Source organism: Notamacropus eugenii, chromosome 5 (assembly GCF_028372415.1).
Source record: "Notamacropus eugenii isolate mMacEug1 chromosome 5, mMacEug1.pri_v2, whole genome shotgun sequence".
In the NCBI taxonomy this organism is placed as follows: Eukaryota; Metazoa; Chordata; class Mammalia; order Diprotodontia; family Macropodidae; genus Notamacropus; species Notamacropus eugenii.
The window spans coordinates 31019248-31037104 of NC_092876.1; the positions used below are offsets into that span (position 1 = coordinate 31019248).

Here is a 17857-nt window from a genome sequence, read left to right on the forward strand (position 1 = left end):
GTAGGGTCCAACCTCAGGCCCCAGGCCCCAGGCGCAGTGAAGAGGCTAGCTCTTCCAGGTCAGTTACCATGGCCAAGGGCGGGTTTATTTCAAATTCCATAGTACCAAAGAAAATCCCATCTGATCCCACCCTAACCCCCCAGAGGGATTCTCGTGAAGAGAGACTCCATCCTCCCCACCTCCGACCTCAGATTCTGGAGAGATGCAGAACTCTCTGAAAGTCGGATTTAAAGCTCCCCAGGACCCCACACTTGGGAATCTTGCCCCACAGGGACTGCATAGAGAGGGATAGCTCTACTGAGCTGATCTGCTTCCACGCCGGTATAGACTATTCTAGCAGGTGGGCCTTCCTCCCTCCTCACAATCTCCACGTGAGAGGCGCTGATGTCAAAGCATCTAGAGCGTAGTACTCCTTCCATTCTGCCTCCCAACAGAGTGAGGAGGACCCAGCTGCCTCCTTACCTGCTCCGCCTCTCTCCACCCGGCCCCACCTTCTGAGACTAAAGTCAGTCCCCGCCCCCAGTCCCGAGGGTTCCACCCTCTGTAGGTGGGAAGGACCCCCCACTTCTTTTCAAGACCCGCCTCCTGTCACCAGTGGCTCTTTCCCTCAGAAAGGGGTTCCAAGTCCCACCCCTGTTCCCCGGCCCCGCCCCCTCCATGCAGACCCAGTCTTCAGAAGATGTAAAGACCCCGCCTCCAGCTCCATAGACTCTAAGGAAAACCGTAAGGGGTTTTCCCGGGCCCCGCCCGAAGTAGGTGACATCAGCTCAGAGGGTGGTGTAGACGTAGACACAGACGAGGACCAACAGGTTGAGTGCTGTGCCTACCAGGCCCAGCAACGCCAGTAGCCTCTCTTCGCTCTCTGGCTCCTGGGGCTCGTCCATCCGCAACCTCCCTTCCTCCTGTAGAAACCACCCGAGCAGCTGAGGAGGGGTCTGGCAGAGGGCGGGGCCAGGAAAGAGGCCCTATTCCCCCATCCCCAGATTCTCCTCCCATCAACCGGCTGCTCAGGACCATGTCCAGTGTCTCTCCCCTAGTCCCCAGCCCCCGCCCCATTCCCCAAGAGTAAAAGGACAGAGTCAGATACGTAGAGATAGAGAAAGACGGAGACAGCCATAAACAGTGAGGGTCCAAGGACGAAGACTCTAGAAACAGCGAAATAGATAGAGGATACAGAGAAAACGAAAGCCCTGGAAGACAGAGGACACTCAGAAAGAGAAGAAAAATAACCGAGGCTGTGACAAAGAAAGCCTTAAGAGACACGAGACACGACCCAGAGGGACACTCAGAGAGACAGAGAAGCAGCTTCTCCCTCCCTCCAACCCCAGGCTTCTGTCACACATGAGTCTCCCACTGAGGTTAGCTGAAAGCCTGACTCTATGCATGGTGGCTAAGCTCCATCAAAGCTCTTCTTCTCAGAGATTCTACTAATATACACAGAAAAAAAATGAAACCTCCTAGAAGCCCTGGGATCCATCTCCCCCTTATCCTCCATCCTCTTCATTACTGCTCTTCACCTCCCTCCAGTCTAAGCAAAGTCTTCACCTACTTTGCTGTGGCAGTCCCTCTCCCCTGATACTGACCAGGTCCTGGACTTGGACCCTCTAGAGATCTGTTTGAGCTCCACCTCAAGGCACTCGCTGTGTGACAAATCACTAACTCTTGGCTCCTCCAAGCTTCGGTGAAAGGGACCATCATATCCTTGCCTTCTCTAGTTCCCAGTGCTGTGAGTTATTGTTTTGGTTTGTGTCAGTCTGAAAACCTCTGTCAGCATGGGGGCTATCCTACAGACAGGCCCGGCCTTCATCTCTCATGGGCCATAGACTCTCCTAGGGCCTTCCTTGCATCTGAGGAAAGGTTTGTGGAATGAATGAGCATTCTCTAACACCTCCACAGCCAACCGATACAGAGATAGAGATAGACTACAAAGAAGATAAGAGATACCTAGAGACAGCTATACACATAAAGAATTAGAGATACAGAAAGAGATGACAGAGACACAGATATGAACACAATATTGCTCCCAAGTACACACACATACATATGCAAGGAGAGACACTGAGTTCTGCACAAACACACAATTACACACAGATGCCCACAGACAGGTACACACTCAATTACTCAAGGTAGACAAGGAAATGTAGAAATGTACATGCAGGAAACAGAATACTCAAATATAGAGATACAGAAAGAATTCCATATATGACATACGCATGCACACAGACACACACACAATTACTCCCAGGGGCCCATGGACAGAGAGAAAGAGAGAGAGAGCTACACCAGACAGTACACAGAGATGCCCAGAGACAGAGATAGACATCTGCCAAATTGCAGTACATACAAACATGCACAGAGATACACAGATATGAACCCAGTCACTCCCAGGCACATGCAGACATACAGAAGTACATATATACAGGGACACTGAGAGTACATGCATGCACACCCATATACAGTTATACACACTGATACAGGCTTACAGATGTACACACACACACACAGAGTGACATGAATACTCGCAGTTACACCCAAGTGCACACAGACACACACTTGGAGAATGAGACTTGCCCCCAGGAAGAGAGGAAAGAGGAAAGGACGAGAGAGAAGGAAAGGGGAGGAGAGGGAGAGGGCGGGTCGCCTCACCAGGCGCAGCATCAGCCCCTGCTCTTCCTCGCAGCATTAGCTGGTGCCTCCTCTTCCACCTCGGTCCCCAGATGCAGCCACCCTCAGGGTTCCCCGGAGCCTGTGGGAGGGAGGCCCCGTGAGTGCGCTCTGCGCCCGGACTGGGGAGGGGGAGGGGAAGGACGTGTGTGTGTGTGTGTGTGTGTGTGTGTGTCTGTGTCTGTGTGTGTCTGTGTGTGTGTGTGTGTGTGTCTGTGTGTGTGGTTCTCAGCCCCCCGTACCTGCTGTTTCCAGGCCAGGACTCCGGAGTCCTCTACCCTCAACCAGGCCTCGCCCCTGCCCCAATCTGCCCTGCCACCTCAGACTGCCGCCTCCTTCCGTTGCTCGGAGGTGGGGAGGGGGAGGCAGGTCAGCCTGCTCAGGCTTGGCCAAAACCCTCCACCTCTGGGCCTGGAAGCCCCTCCCTCTGCGGCCCCGCCTCTTAAAACAGGGAGGAGTCCAACTGAACCCCACCCCCAACTCTAGGAGGTCTTCTATTTCCTGCCTCCCCCACTCCACTCCAGGTTTTTAGTACAGGGAGGATTCTGTACCCCTGGCTCCTCCTCCTTTGAGTCATCACAATTGCACCCTCTGGTTGCTAAGCAACTGCATCTTCATCTTGGTCCATAGGATGCAGAAGGAAGAAAAGTGGAGTGGGTCAGTTACTGGACCCCAGTGGCACTTCTGGGTCAGCCCTACCTTATTGAATTCTTATTCTGGAATTCTAGGCCGTATTCTAGACTCACTTTGGATCTGGGTCACCACTTCCTGGGTTCAAAGCAGTGTGCCTGTGATATGGAAGCCCCAAAAGCTAGTGTGATTTTAGAATGCATCAAATGGCATGCTTTCCAGGAAAAGGAATAAGGAGGTGACAGCCCTGCCATCCTTTGCCCTTGTGGCAGCTAAGTGCCACAATTTAGGAAGGACATTGTTAAATTAGAGAATACCCAGAGAAAGGCAACCAGTATGGTGAGAGGTCTTGGGTCCATACTCTGTGGAGATTGGTAGAAGGAACTGGGGATGCTAAGCCTGGCAAAGAGAAGACTGGGAGGTGGTGCAGAAGAGAGTTGTTTTCAAATATTTAAAGAACACGTGGCAGAAAGATCAGACTTGTTCTCTTTGGTTCCAAAGGACAGAATTAGGAGCAGAATGGAAGAGCAAATTTAGGTATGACATCAGAAGAAAAAACCCAAAGCCTTCAAAACAACTAGAACTGCCCGCAACTGTAATGGACTGTCTGAGGAGGTGATGGATGGAAGGCACAGGGGGGAGGAAGACTCATGGGAGGCCTTCACTGTAGTGGCTAGATGATCATTTATAGTGTGTGCTGTAGTGGGAATTCTTTGTCAGATGACAGATGGACCTTCTAGCTCCAAAATTCTTTGTAACTGATTCTACTAGGTTCCCCTGGTCTTGGAATTCAGGGTGCTTTAATACTCCAGAGTCACTTAGTTCTAAGTCATAGAGTGCTTCAAATGCACCAAAGGTTTGGGGGACTTTGCTGCACTCTGGGTAGTTTAAATATGCCTACTCTACTTCTAGGACACCAAGGCTTGGCATTTCAAGTCTATTGTGTTATCTGAGCACAGTAAGCCTTTAATAATTGTTTAATTGAATTGAACTTTCTAGACTTCATAGTCTCACAACAGGAAAGGGGACTCCAAGGGGATCTCACCTGCACTTACATGCACATCCATCCCTGCAACTCCCCCAGACAAGTTATCCCCTAATCCCTGCTCAAAGATCTCCAACACTGAGGAAATCATCACTTCCCCAGAAAGCTCATGCAGCTTTGGGACAGTGTCTCAGAGGGTCTAGAGGGGGAACTTCTCCTCCATTTGGACCTTGCAGAGGACATCCTTCAGGATGTGGTGAATGCTTTTCATGAGCAGATGTCTCTCTGTTTTACATGCCTTGCTAACATTAATAATTAAAGTTATATTGAATCATCTCTTATGGTGTACATAGTCATGTTTTTTTCTTTTCTAATTTTGTATTTTAAGTTTAAAATTTTTTTAATTAATGTAAAATTAATTATTATATTAATAAATCATTGTATAAGATACAATTATATAATATTATCATATTAGGTATTAATACTAAAAGGTTTTCATTTACCAATGACTCTGATGTGATCTTAACATGTGTGTGAGAGACTCCTCATTGGAGGAGAACCTTTCAGGTTGTACCGTATCTTACCAAGTCAAGTTGTTACTGTTGTTGATCAATGATAACAGAGGAATCTTGAATTCTCTTCCACTTTGAACTAACAGTTCAACATCAAAGATATGATTTAATGTAGAAAGCAATGGGCACCTAGGTGGTGAAATAGATAGAGTGCCAGGCCAGGAGTCAGGAAGACTTGCATTCAAATCTGGCCTCAGACACTTATTAACTGGTGACCCTGGGCAAGTCACTTAATCCTGTTTGCCTCAGTTTCCTCATCTGTCAAATGAGCTGGAGAAGAAAATGGCAAACCCCTCCAGTATCTTTGACAAGAAAACCCCAAAAGGGGTCACCAAGAAGACTGAACAACAAAAGAAAATAATTTAAGGAAGCCTGCCTGTTTCCTTCTCATATTTCTTCATGGATGCTTTCAATATGTATAGAAGCAATTCTCATACAGGCTGTAAAAAGAAAATGTTTCTTGATCATTTGACTAGAATCAAGTAGAGATTTTATAAGAAGGAGGAAGTGAGCATGGGAATTAGCAGCTATTGATAAGAAATCTTGCAATCACCATTTTGGGTGGAGCCACTAATATTGTGAATTTTTTCTTTTTGCATTCTTTTGGAACAGTCTCTTCCCTGTTATATCTTATAAAATTATGTCTCAGTGCTTTTGTTTCTTCCATTATCAATTTCCTCGGTGTGCACTTGGTCTGGTCCAGCCTCTATTCAATAAATTAATCAGTATTTATTAAATACTTACTATATTTGAGGAATTTTCAATTTCTTTAACTGACCCTTAAATGGATGGAAACAGGGTTCTAGGCTTATCTCTTTCTTTTGTACTAGAACTTGACATTCTATTTTTGGAGGTCTCATTTTATTTTAATAGTATTTTATTATGAAAAGAAAATTTTTAGCATTCATTTTTACAAAATTCTGAGTTCCAAATTTTTCTCCCTCCTACTCCTCCTTTCTTCCTAAAACTGTGAGCATTCTTGTATAGGCTATATATATGCAATCAGGTAAAATGTATTTCCGTAATAGTTACAGGTGTGGAAGAAGAAACAGACCGAAAGGAAAAAAAATGAAAAAAAAAAAAGAAAATGAAAATCTTATGCTTTGATTTGTATTCAGAGTCAGCTAGTTTTTTCTCTGGATATGAATAGAATTTCTCATCACGAGTCCTTTGCATTTGTTTTGGATCATTGTATTGCTGAGAAGAGCTAAGTCATTCATAGTTGATCATTATACGTTGCTGTTACTGTGTACAATGTTTTCTTGGTTCTGCTCTTTTCACTTTGCATCAGTTTATACAAGTCTTTCCAGGTTTTAGAACCTGACATTCTAGCAAAGGGCTATGGTCAGAGTAGACATTGTTACTCTGAAGGATTATGAGAAATTGTCTTTCCCAAGGGAAACCTGGCCTCTCCTTCCCCCCACCTCTCTCTCTCTCTCTCTCTCACTCTCTCTCTCTCTCTCTCTCTCTCTCTCTCTCTCTCTCTCTCTCTCTGTATGTGTGGGTGTATATATACATATATATATATATAAAACACCTGCTCAATCTGTTGGAACCTTATACTCTACATGTATTACTTGTTCTTGGAATGTTCCAGTTGCTCCCAACTCCACACTGCCTTCACTTAGCTTTTTGTCTTCTCTCTTCAGTGAGAAAGACAATAAAATGTTCAGATTTACCTCATTTTAGAAAAAGACCTGGCTATAGCACCTCTTCACACATCTATGTTAGAGCTTTTCAGTTTGGGGCATAAGAAGATAAATTGCCTTGGCTCAGTAAGAATGTGCAAAAAGTACTGAATCAATTCTCCAACAAAAGATAACAAGTGCCCTATAGTCTCATGATCCCTGTCATCTTCCTGCAGACCTGCTCCAATTTGTCATTCTCTTGCCTAAAATGTGACTCCTGAAAATAAATAAAGGACTCCAGCGCTGACTAGTATATCCCCTCTATTCAAATGTTAGCTATGCCTATGTTCTAGGCACTCTGTGTTCTAGATCGGTCTTCATTCCTTTCCCCATAATGGAACAGAACAGACTTCCTCAAATTGCAGAATCTCAGAAGGGGAAGGGTCTTCAGAGGGCATCCCATACCTGTATAGAAATTTCCATAGCATCCCAGACCAGCATTCTCTTCTTGAACACTTTTAGGGAACTCACTACATGCTGAAGCAGTCCATTCCTTCAGAGCTCCAGGAGGAGCAAAAGAATGAGCAGAACTAGAGTAGGGCTTCCTCTTAGCCCAGCATGCCCCAGTGGGCTATAGAAGACAATCTCCTCCCTGTGGGTGTCAGGGAGACTGGCCCATAGAACGTTGGGCATGGAACTTGTCACCTTTGCAAAAATCCTGACCCTTCATTGTGGTCCCTTGAGAAGCTACCTATGGTCCAGGATCTAGCTCCACCCCAATCTCTCACCCCATCCCTCAAACTTCCAATTCCAGTGCATTCTAAACTAGAGTTATCAGGAATAAAAAGGGCTGGATTCATTTTCCTTACTTGTCCAGGGAGAGGACATCTGAGGTTCTTGCTCTAAATTCTAAAAATTCAACTCTGGTTAACCCCTCATTATTTTTCATAATACAGAGCTTAGCCATTATCACAGAATCTCATAGTCTGGACATCACAGGCCATCAAGGTCTTGTACCCATACCTGAAGCATTTACATTGGCATTGTCTATAATGTACTTTACACATCTTAATAGGAAGGCAGCTGGGGGTGCAGTGGATAGAGTGTTGAGTCCAGAGTCAGGAAGACTCGAATTCAAATCCAGACTCAAACACTTACCAGTTGGGTGACTCTAGGCAAGTTATTTAACCCCTGTTTATCTCAGTTTCTTCAACTGTAAAATGGGAATATTAAAACACCCACCTTCCAGGGTTGTGAGAATCAAATGAGATATTTATAAAGTGTTTAGTACAGTGCTTGGCACATAGTAGGTACTTAATAACGTTTATTATCTTCCCCACTCCACCATCCCATTCTCTTTTACAGCGTGGCTTAAAGAGGGAGGTGCTGCCTCTAGCATAGTCACCTAAAAATGACTTGTCACATTAAACCCACTATATCTCAAGCTAGTCCATTTCACTTCTGGGTGGCTCCACTCATAACGATTTTTTCTTCTATCTAGCCTAAATGTGTCTCTTGGAAACCAATCCATTGCTCCTAGTTCTGCTCTGGGGAGTTAAGAACAAATCCAGTCCTTTTTCTAAATGATCACCCTTTAGACACCAGCACACCACTCTCTCAGGGGTCCTGTAGGGCTTTTCTCCCATTCCTAGTTCTTTCAATAGATTCCCATATCAACATCTTGTGGAGACTCTGGGCCAACTTGCTTGGTCTCCTCTGGAAATTTACAACTTACTGATGTCCGTAAAATTGGCAGTTGGAATGAGTGGGGAAAGACAGCAAGAGGAAATGAAAGAGAGGGACCAGGATTGAGAAGCCACAGCCATCAATTATGAAGACTTCTCCTTTAATGTTCTATATAGCCACAAGTCCATTTATATCCTAATATTTGTAATACAGTCTTGTTGAGTTTTTGTTTTTAAGTTAACTCTAGAACCAAACACAGTCCTCTGGATTTGTGAAGCCTGAACCTGATGAGTAGGAGCAACATTTTGTGCTAGAAACCTTGCTAAGTTAGTTTACCTCTAAAGGCAGGGAAGCTGTCCTGAGATTGGACTGATCCAGGGAACCAGGGCTCAAGCCATTGACAAAGCCAGGGGCATGAAAAAGTCCCAAGTGAATACCCCTCTGGTCTGACAGATGGTTCTGTGGGGGCACTCAACACACCCTTCTGACCAGATGTCTCTCAGAGGCATGACCTCGTGACAGTGGTATATCCTTGCTTACTACTTCTTTGGTAGCAAGCTTTGAGCATCCTTTGTTTTAAATGTTCAATGGTCTAGGAGTGCTTCATTTCATTTATCATAAGCCCTAGTCATGCTTGGCCAGGACAGTAAGAAGAGCAAAATGCCACAGAGTAATGATCACCTATTCCACTGAATGGCCAAACAAGTTGTGGTATACATTTGGGATGAACTACTTGTTCTATAAGAAATGATGCTTTGGAGAGATCTGTGAAGACTTGTATGAACTGATGCAGAAGGAAGGGAGCAGAACCAGAATAATTTACAGTCACAGCAAAAATTATAATCAGCTATGAAAGACTTTGCTACTCCAAGCAATAAAATAACAAAGGACTCATGATGAAATGTACTATTATCTCCCTCCTGACAGAGAGCTGTTAGACTCCGAGTGCAGACTGAAATATATTTTCTTCTTTTTCTTTTTCTTGGAATATGGCTAAGATGGAAATTTGTTCTGCATGACTATATATATGTATAATGGGTTTCATTTTTCTTTCTTTGTTCATAGTAAGGAAGAGGGAAAGAGGAGAGAGAGAATTTGGAACTGAAACAAATTTTGAAAGTCTGTGTACTTAAAAAAAAAAAACCCATTGGGTGTAGTTTTAAGAGGCAGGGTGATAGTGGATAAGGCATAAGAATCAGGCTCAGGAAGACCTAGGCTCAAATCCCACCTCAGACGTCAGCTGCAGGACCTTGAGCAAGTCACTTGAACTCTCTCTGCCTCGGTTTCTTCATTCGTAACTTGAAGAGGTTGAAGATGCTCATATTGAGCTTACGGACCACTGAAAACTCCAGATTTTTCTTTCTCAAATTTATTTTTTTGCGGGGGAGGAGGGTCACATAGTGTCTGAGGCTGTTCAACTCGGGTTCTTCTCACTCCAGGACCGGGGCTCTAACTACTGCATTACCTAGCTGTCCCTCTCCAAATCTTTTTCATACAAACTGCCACCCTTAATTTCCTCTTATTAAATTTATCCTAACAACCAAACCTGCTGATCCTGACTTTGTCATTCAATACAGTGGCTGCCTACCTCTTGCAGCACCAATGTGCCAACATCACAGATTCCTAGGACACTCCTCTAGAGTTGCATATCTTCTTGTCTCTAACAGCATGAAAGCTTTTTCCTACAAAGCTAGGTAAAGTCTATCTGTTGCATTTCCCTAATCTACAAGCTTAACTTCCACCAAAAAAAGGAAATGCGGTTAGCAGTGGCACGAGCAGCTCTTGAAATGTGATGTTTTGCTTGATCACCACTTCCTTTTGCAGGCATTTACCAACAATTCTATTAATAACAACATACCCAAGAATGTCAGGTCAAATGTCCTGACCTATGATTTGCAAGCTTAGTTGTCTTCTCTTTTTTGGAAAAACTGGGAACTCTCTACTCCTGTGGCTTGTCTCCTGCTCTCCAGAAGGTGGCAAAGGTCCCTGGTGTTTACGTAGCAATCACAGATGGCCATTCTTTCAGGCCTCTCACCCCCTATAAATCCAAGCTGGATTCCTGGACCTGGCATATGAAGTTGCCACAAGCCAGACCTCTCTTTCCTTCCTCCCCAGAAGCCGCTGAGGGGAAGAGAGTTGGAAATAAAAAGGCCTTCAAGCTGTAGCAGGAAGTAGCCTGGTGCCTGGCACCAGGGAATGAGCAACGAAAACAATGTAGGCAAACATGGGGAATACTTTATTGGTGTGCAGTGGAGAGAACACAGGGTGACTTTGGCTTCTTGTGGCAGGGTTGTAACAGTGACAGCTCCATGGGGACCCCAGCCCTGACCCCACGGTGACAGAGAGGGAATAGGACAATGGACAGACAGGTGGGGACAGACGTCTGAAGGCACCTCACACATCTTCCCTCAGGAAGACCAGGCATTCAGAAGGAGGTCTCGCTGAGTGGAGCCTTTGGGGGCAACAGGGGACCCCCAGAGCCTGGGTGAGGCCGGGGGGCTGGAGTGGGGGGCCGGCGGGGGTCTGGCCCACTCCGGGCTAGCTCCTGACACCGTTCCACAAAGCTGCCAGCCCCCCGCCTCCGGGCCTCTGGTTGTGGGGGACCTGGGCTCCCCTGATGACTTGGATTGGAGTCTACGCTAGCCTCTGATTGGAAGCTGTGAGATTGGAGGGAAGTAGGGTAGAATTGCAGGTCAATAGAGATAGGGGAAGCCACCTAACCTCCCTCTGCTCCCCCTGTGATCAGAGATGAGACCCAAGTAATCACCTCACCCCCTAGCCCTGGGAGTTGGACCTGGGAGACCCCCATTCCCTCAGGGGCTGCCCATGACCTTCTCCATTCCTACCCTAACCGTGGGCCCCTCACACCTCTCCCAAATACCTGCAAATGGAAGCTCGAGGCGAGGGGCTGGGGGCCAGGCTCCGCACTGTTGACCCAGGAGGGGCCAGCTCACATTGCTCCAGCTGCTCCAACAACTCCTCCTCCGTCAGGCCTCCGGCTGCAGGAACAGGGACAGGGTCAGGGCTCCCAGGGGCAGAGTAGATGGGAAACCAGGGGTCAGAGATCAGTAGAGTTGAGGATCATAGAGACCACAGGAGCACAGATTTAGAGCTTGAAGGAGCTTTGGAAATCATTGAGGCCAACATTCATCCTACAGACAAACAAGAAGTGATGTGTGCAAGATCCCAGAGAGGGCAAGATTTGAACCCAGGTCTTCCTGACTCAAAGTCGAGTGAGTGGCTCAGAGGGGTAGGGGCAATGGCTCTACCTGGAGCCTGGCCTAGCCGGTCCATGGCCGTGGTGAGGTCCCACATGGCGAGGCTGCCATTGGCTTGGCCAGTGAGGAGGTATCGTCGGGGCCGTGAGCCCAGCCTCCGGGAACCCTCGCACTCATGGACTGTGAAGGCTGTGGTGGGAGAGCCATCCACAGAGCGCACCGAGCACACCCTGGCCCAAGGGAAGGGGTTGGGGATCACTCTCCCTGGGACCCCAGGGGCCAGGCTCTGCCCTCCTTCTCCTGGGCTCTCCCCTTCATTCCCTCCCATGTTCCCAGGCTTCCCATGACCTAAGAAACCCAGTTTTCCCCAGTGCCATGGTCTGGGACCCAGAGGGAGGGGGAGAAGGTGAGGGGTCAGGAGGAAGCAGGGGTCCTCACCGCTGGCCAGTAGATGACAGCCGTACAAAGAGCTGGCTGGAGTTAGGCACCACCTTCTGGATGAAAACCTGCTGATCGTCCCGCTCCCCATATGGGCCTGGACAGGACCCTAAGGGTCACAACTCGTCCCCAAGACCCCCCAGTCTCTGAGTTCTTCAGGATCCTCCCCTCCTCAGGGGGCTTAGACTATGGGCAGGGGGATGAGGGATGGCGAGGGGTGGGGCCTAGGAACTTCCCTGCCCCCAAGGAAATCCCACTAATGCAAGAAGTTCAAATACATGGGAAAGTACAGAAATGGTGGAAGGAGGAACAGAGAGAGAGAGGGAAGGCTAGGGAATGGAGAATCCTCCTACTGCCATATCCCCATAGTCATAAAGGCAAGGGCTAATGGACAGGGGACAGACAGGGAACAGAGGAATCAGGAGAAAAGAGAACAGGACAGGAGGATGAAGGATGCAGAGACAGAAACAGAGGTCAACAGGGAAGGGACAGAGAGGGCAAAGGCTGGGCAGGAGGATCAGGAACTGGGCCTGTGCAGGGGCATCACCAATGTCGTTGCCAGCACTGCAGCCCCCATGGCTGTCGGCCGCCTCCAGTGCCAGGATTTTGAAGGAGGCCAGGGGAGTAGAACCTGGCTGGGTGGAGATCATGCCCCGAAAACGAGTCACTGACCACGTCCGCACGTGATTGTTATCAGCACAGACTAGAGGGAAAGGTCAGGCCAATGGTAAGGGTAAGAGAACGGGGACATGAAAACCCTTTCCCTCTACCCTTAGAAGTCCTTGGCCTGACCCCCTCCCCCTCCTGGCAGGGGTCTGTGGGCTTCAGACTGGGGCATGACCTAAGAAGTCTGAGGCTTCTATGGGCCGATTACAGGAGCTGAGCCGCACGTACCAGAGATGAGGTGCTTCTCAGACAGCATGATCTTGATAACAGGACTGCGGTGCACAGTGAAAGTCTGGAAAAGCTGTGGCCCCGAACCCACGGTTTCTGGGTGCTGCACAATGACACGGACTCCGCCAGAGCTGGTGCCATAGGCTATCTCTAGCCAGTTACCACTATCACCTGAGGCCGGAAGGGCAGAGAGCATCAGAAATCGGGAGGCACAGATGGCCTGTGGAGGAGAGGGGACAAGGGGAGGCAGAGAAATGAGGGAGACAGGAAGGGAGAAACAGGGTAAATGGGCGAAGAGACAGAAATGGAGGAGGGAGAGGGAAACAAATGGGGCAAGTTTCAGACAGAGAGGGGCCTGGAATGGCAGAAGAGTCACTCACTGGTCTTGGGTGTTAGATAGACGCTGAGGGCAGTGACTCCATCCTGGGCAGGGTCCCGGTACAGTTCACTCACTAGCAGGTCATTATCCTTCATCCGGAGGGGGAACTTCTGCACATCTGGGGGGGAACAAGGGGGAAGGAAGTCAGCGGAGAAGGAGGTCACTGAAGAAGGATCCTCTCCACACACCCCCCGCCACAGGCACACACCCCCTGCCACAGGCACAGCTGTGGAGGCCCTCAGAGACAGTCTCATCCAACCCAACATCGGGCAGAGGCACATGGCAGGGGCAGGGGTGGGCAAGAAGCCAGGTACCTCAGGCCTCACCTAAGTAGTAGATGGCTCCATTATTACAGCCAAGCAGCAGGAAGGAGCCTGCGGCATCGTAGCTGGTGATGGGCTGCACTTCCTGGACCTGGCCAAGAGAAAGCTCAGGTGGGCATGGGGTGGGGGCATGCAGGCAGGCCCTGCTGGGCAAACAGCAGATCTAATAATCCTTCCTTCCATCTCTCTTTCCCTTCCTCTCTCCCTTCCCTCTTTGCTCCTTCCTTCCTTCCTTCTTCCCTTCCTTCCTTCCTTCCTTCTTTCCTTCCTTCTTCCCTTCCTCCCTCCCTTTCTCCCTCCCTCTCTTCCTTCCTTCCTTCCTTTCTTCCTCTTGCTTTCTTCCTTCCAAAAAGTTTCAGAGACTAGAGTGGAAACTATGAAGTCCACAAGAGGAAACTGAGGACCCCTATAGATCCTTTCTCCCCTCTTCTTAGGCTATCTCCCACCTCCTGGCCCTCTACCCACTCCAGAGTAGTTGGAGTTCACTCCCCCTCCCACTCCTCCTCCAGTGCCCCAGGGTGAGCCCTACACGTTGCCCCATGCTTGGCCTGGAACCTTCTCTGAGAGGTTCACTCCATCCTCATCTCCCACCAAGGCCTGTCATGGATCTGGGCACCCTGCAAGGTCAGAAAGTCCCTGAGATGCTTCCTCTCCCCCGAACCTGCCAATGCTTGGTGACAGCATTCCAGACTCCAATGCGGCCTGTGGAGCTGGTAGCAATGAGTTGATTTCCCACAAAGAACAGAGACTCGACAGGGACGCCCAGCTGGAAGACACCTGCCCCAGGGGCACATGGGAGAAAGCATGAGGCCTCTGAGTCTGGGGGCTGCTGCGCTTTAAGGGACAGCCCAGGGAGAGCAAGAGGGGAAGTCAGGGCTAGAGGAGGAAGAGACCTGACAGAGGCAGGAGGGAGGCAGGGTAGGGAACAAGATCCCCTTGAGGCCACTAGGAACAGGGTCCAGGAAACCCACAACTCAGGGATCTAAAGGGCAGAAGGAGGCTTAGACTCAGGGAAGGATCCTGGCCCTTGGGAGGTAACCATGACCTTAAGGAGCTGGGAAAGGGCATCCTAGCTAAGGCGGATGGTGAAGGGGCCCAAAAGTGAGTGAGGCTGAGGCCAAGGGAGGAAGTGTTCATACGCAGCGGGAGGGCTCCCACCGATCTCGCTGCCGTTGCCATCAGCCTGCAGGGCCCAGAGCAGGATCTCACTGCCAGCAGCTGCAGCCACCATCTTGTCATGCTCGCCCAGGGCACCACCGGGGACACGGGCAGTCAGTGCCAGGCGCTCAATGGGCCAGTCCAGCCTTGGGCTTGAGAACACCAGCTGCCAGCCTGATGTCTCCTTCAGCCTGGTGAGGAGCGAGGGACACTGTTCACATCTAGACTCATCTATGTGTGCACACATGCACATACATGAACATGTGTGTGTACCCGCATGTGCACACACACACACACACACACACACATGCCTGTGCACGCACGCACTCTCTCATCCGTGGACCTAGGCTTCTTCCCCAAGCTCCCAGACCCATCTCTGGCCTTTCTGCTCTCAGGTCCTCCCCAGCCCCATCACCTTCTCCCTGACCTCTTACTGGGATGTTCCACTGTCAAGAGGTTGTGTCCTTGACTTCCCCTACAGGCCTAGGGTTCCCCAACGTCCTCATCACCCCTTTTACCCCTCCCTGATTCTCATCTTCACTCTCCAGACTCCCTGTGTGTGATCACCAGCCCCTAATCTCCGACTTCCAGGCTCTGACTTCATTTCAGATTACCCCCAGCTCCCATGTCCATCCAGAGCCTCCACAGCCATACCTGTAGCACACCAGAAATTGCGTATAGGCCACAGCAATCCAGTTGTGGTGACCGCAGACCAGCCGCACCATGCCCGGCTCATCTGGAGTCCCTGGGTGGTCACAAGGGAGTGAGGGGGCAGTCAAGATCCAGGCCTTTTAAAGCAGCCAATTCCCATGTGACTGAGAGGCTTAGAAACAGGGTCAGGAGTACCTCAGGGGCAGCCTGGTGTGGGGACACCATCAACACGCAGAGACGTACCTGTGGGGGGTGTGGGTGCCTTGTCTTCCAGCAACCTCCCCAGCAGCCCTGCATTACCCAAGTTGGGGGGCATGGTGTGGCTGCGGCGCACAGGGGCCGGGCGGCCGCCCGACAGTTGGGCACCCGCCAGGCTGTGCCGGTTTCGCCGCTTGGCTGGAAACACTAGAAAAGGAGGGGATGGTGGTGGTGGGTGCGAGTCCCCTGCCATGCACCTGCTCAGGAATCTCCACTGGAAGATGGAGATTCCTTCTCCACAGGAAGTTGAAGATGGGGGCAAAGACCAGGGTCCCTGTTGATAAAGATCTGGGGAAGATGGGCACAGGAGGGGGTTCGGAGGAGGGCACGGCCCCCCACCTCCACCCCCTCCACCTCCCCCTATTAATCCCTGAGATCAAATATACCCCCTGGTTTCTTACTGAAAACCCCTCATAATCTGGACCCAGTGGAGGCTTAGACTGAGGACAGGGGCCTCCCAGGAACCATCCCTCCTCCACCCACTTCAGACTACAACTCCCATCATGCCCCTGGGCACAGAGGCACTCATCAATTCGATGATTTCTTATTGTCCTGCCTCCTCCCCGCCCCCCCCCCCCCCAATCCCCAGGTCCTACCAGGTGGGGGCAAGTATCCGTTGAAAAGGACATTCCCGCAGGATGATCGGTCCAGTTCCTCTCGGAGCTGCAATCGCCGGACTGAGGAGGGATGGCAGGGTGGAACAAGAAGGTGCCCTTCTCCACAAAGGGTTCTGGGTTCACTCTGGCCCATGGTATCCTTTTCTCCCCAGTTCCTCCAGCCACGCTCCCTCCCCTCCCCCAGTCCCTGACCTCATTTGGGACTTCAGTTCAGATCCCAAGTTCTTCCTCCCCCACCTCCTGCAGTCCTTGCTTCCTGGTCCACACGGGGAGCCCTCCACTCCCCCAGGAAGAGGCTGGGAATCCTCCTTCTCCAGCCCCACCAGACAGGAAGCTCCCTGGGGGCAGATGCTTGTCTTTGCATCTGCCTCTTGCTGGCACACAGTAGGTGCTTCACAAATGCCTTTTTGGGGGGGATGAGGGGGTGTGCACGTACCCAGAGGGGTGATCCCGTAGAACTGAGCTTCGTGCAGGAGAAGGGAGCCGTTGACACCCCTGATGAGGCAGGGCCGGGTCAGAACAAGGCCAGGGCCCCTCCCCCACCCGCGCCCCCTGCTCTGCTCCCCAGGGGGGCTACCTGGGGTCCAGCTCCTTGGTGCGCAGGAAGTTGAGGATGGGGGCAAAGACCGTGGGGTCCCTGTCGATAAAGATCTGGGGAAGACGGGCACAGGAGGGGGTTCGGAGGAGGGCACGGCCCCCCACCTCCACCCCCTCCCCCTCTCCCAGCCTGGGCCCCACAAACTCACTGCTCCTGTCTCATCCTTCAAAGTGGAGATCCTCCCGCTCAGGAGGCTGCGGGGAAGTGGAGACAGGGGGTCAGGGGCCCCCGGGGGTGTAGGAGGCAGGGGGGTCCCCAGAGAAGCAATGAAAGGTGGGATGAGGATCCCGGAGGTGAGAAGTGGGGGGAGGGGTCCTCCAGGGGTGCAGGGTGAGGGGGGTCCCCAGAAGCAGAGAGGGATGAAGGAGTCCCCCAGGGGTGCAGGGGGAGGGGGCTCCCCAAAGAAGCAGAGAAGGGTGAAGGGGTCCCCGAGGTGAAAGGAAGGCGCAGGGAGGGGCAGGGGGGTCCCCATCACCCCCATCACCTGGAGAAGAAGGAGTCGGGGATCCAGGTGAGCGTCTGGCGGGAGGTGCTGAACCTGGAGGGAGGAGGAGGCTGTGACAGGGGAGGGGGCACCGGAAGTGGGGGCCGCGCAGAGGGCCCCCCCAGCGCCCCTCCCCTCCTCCCCTCCCTCCCGGCCTCAGCTTCTCCCTCCGAGAGATGGGCGCAGCGAAGAGCGCGGGGACGCGCGCGCTCTCCAGGGGTTCCCCGGGCCCGGCCTCCTGACTCACCTCTTGCCCCCCACGTTCAGGTGGATGACCTCCCCGGGCGCGCTCCGACCCCGGCCCGGCTCCCCTGCAGCCCCCGAGAGGCCCACAGTGCCCGGTGCCGCCATGGCTTGGGCCAAGCCGGGCTAGCTTCCGGGTCTCGGAGAGGCTCCGCCCCCACCCCCGCCGATTGGCCCGAAGCCTCCCAAGAGCGGCCGTCATTGGCCAGAAGCCCCGCCCGTCCGGCAACAGCTCCCGCCTCTTAAAGGGCCGGAAGAGTGTCCGCGAAGCCCCCGAAAACAATTCCCTGTCCGCTCAAACGCACGAGGCCCCCAGATTTCTGGTCTCCCCTTAGGGCCCGAGGACTCACGCCTTCTCTGGCTCGGGTTTCCAGAAATGTCAAAGTCCTGGCTCAGACACTGAACCCCCTATGGTCTTTCTCCTGGCGCCT

General features: G+C 51.1%; 1 protein-coding gene and 1 long non-coding RNA gene across 3 annotated transcripts; both read right to left on the minus strand.

Moving 5' to 3' along the window:
* Nucleotides 1-58: 58 nt before the first annotated feature.
* LOC140503870 (uncharacterized) lies at nt 59-3093 on the minus strand. The gene is made up of 3 exons (XR_011966900.1): nt 2907-3093; nt 2647-2746; nt 59-902 (listed from the first exon to the last, which is right to left on the minus strand). It is a non-coding gene; the product is annotated as an uncharacterized lncRNA (long non-coding RNA).
* Nucleotides 3094-10380: 7287 nt separating this feature from the next.
* SHKBP1 (SH3KBP1 binding protein 1) lies at nt 10381-17578 on the minus strand. 2 transcript variants are annotated; one of them, XM_072608265.1, is made up of 18 exons: nt 17431-17577; nt 17184-17237; nt 16848-16893; nt 16679-16752; nt 16538-16596; nt 16081-16161; nt 15470-15631; nt 15230-15320; nt 14576-14766; nt 14079-14194; nt 13421-13508; nt 13096-13212; nt 12716-12886; nt 12369-12524; nt 11822-11918; nt 11435-11613; nt 11047-11164; nt 10381-10822 (listed from the first exon to the last, which is right to left on the minus strand). In XM_072608265.1, exons 1-18 carry the CDS (start codon nt 17532-17534, stop codon nt 10591-10593), a joined length of 2136 nt encoding a protein of 711 aa, XP_072464366.1. In that variant the 5' UTR covers nt 17535-17577; the 3' UTR covers nt 10381-10590. The 2 variants fall into 2 exon arrangements, with proteins under 2 accessions (XP_072464366.1, XP_072464367.1); XM_072608266.1 differs by lacking the exons at nt 10381-10822; nt 11047-11164 and adding an exon at nt 11173-11317 and having other exon boundaries at nt 17431-17578.
* Between the last annotated feature and the right edge of the window lie 279 nt (nt 17579-17857).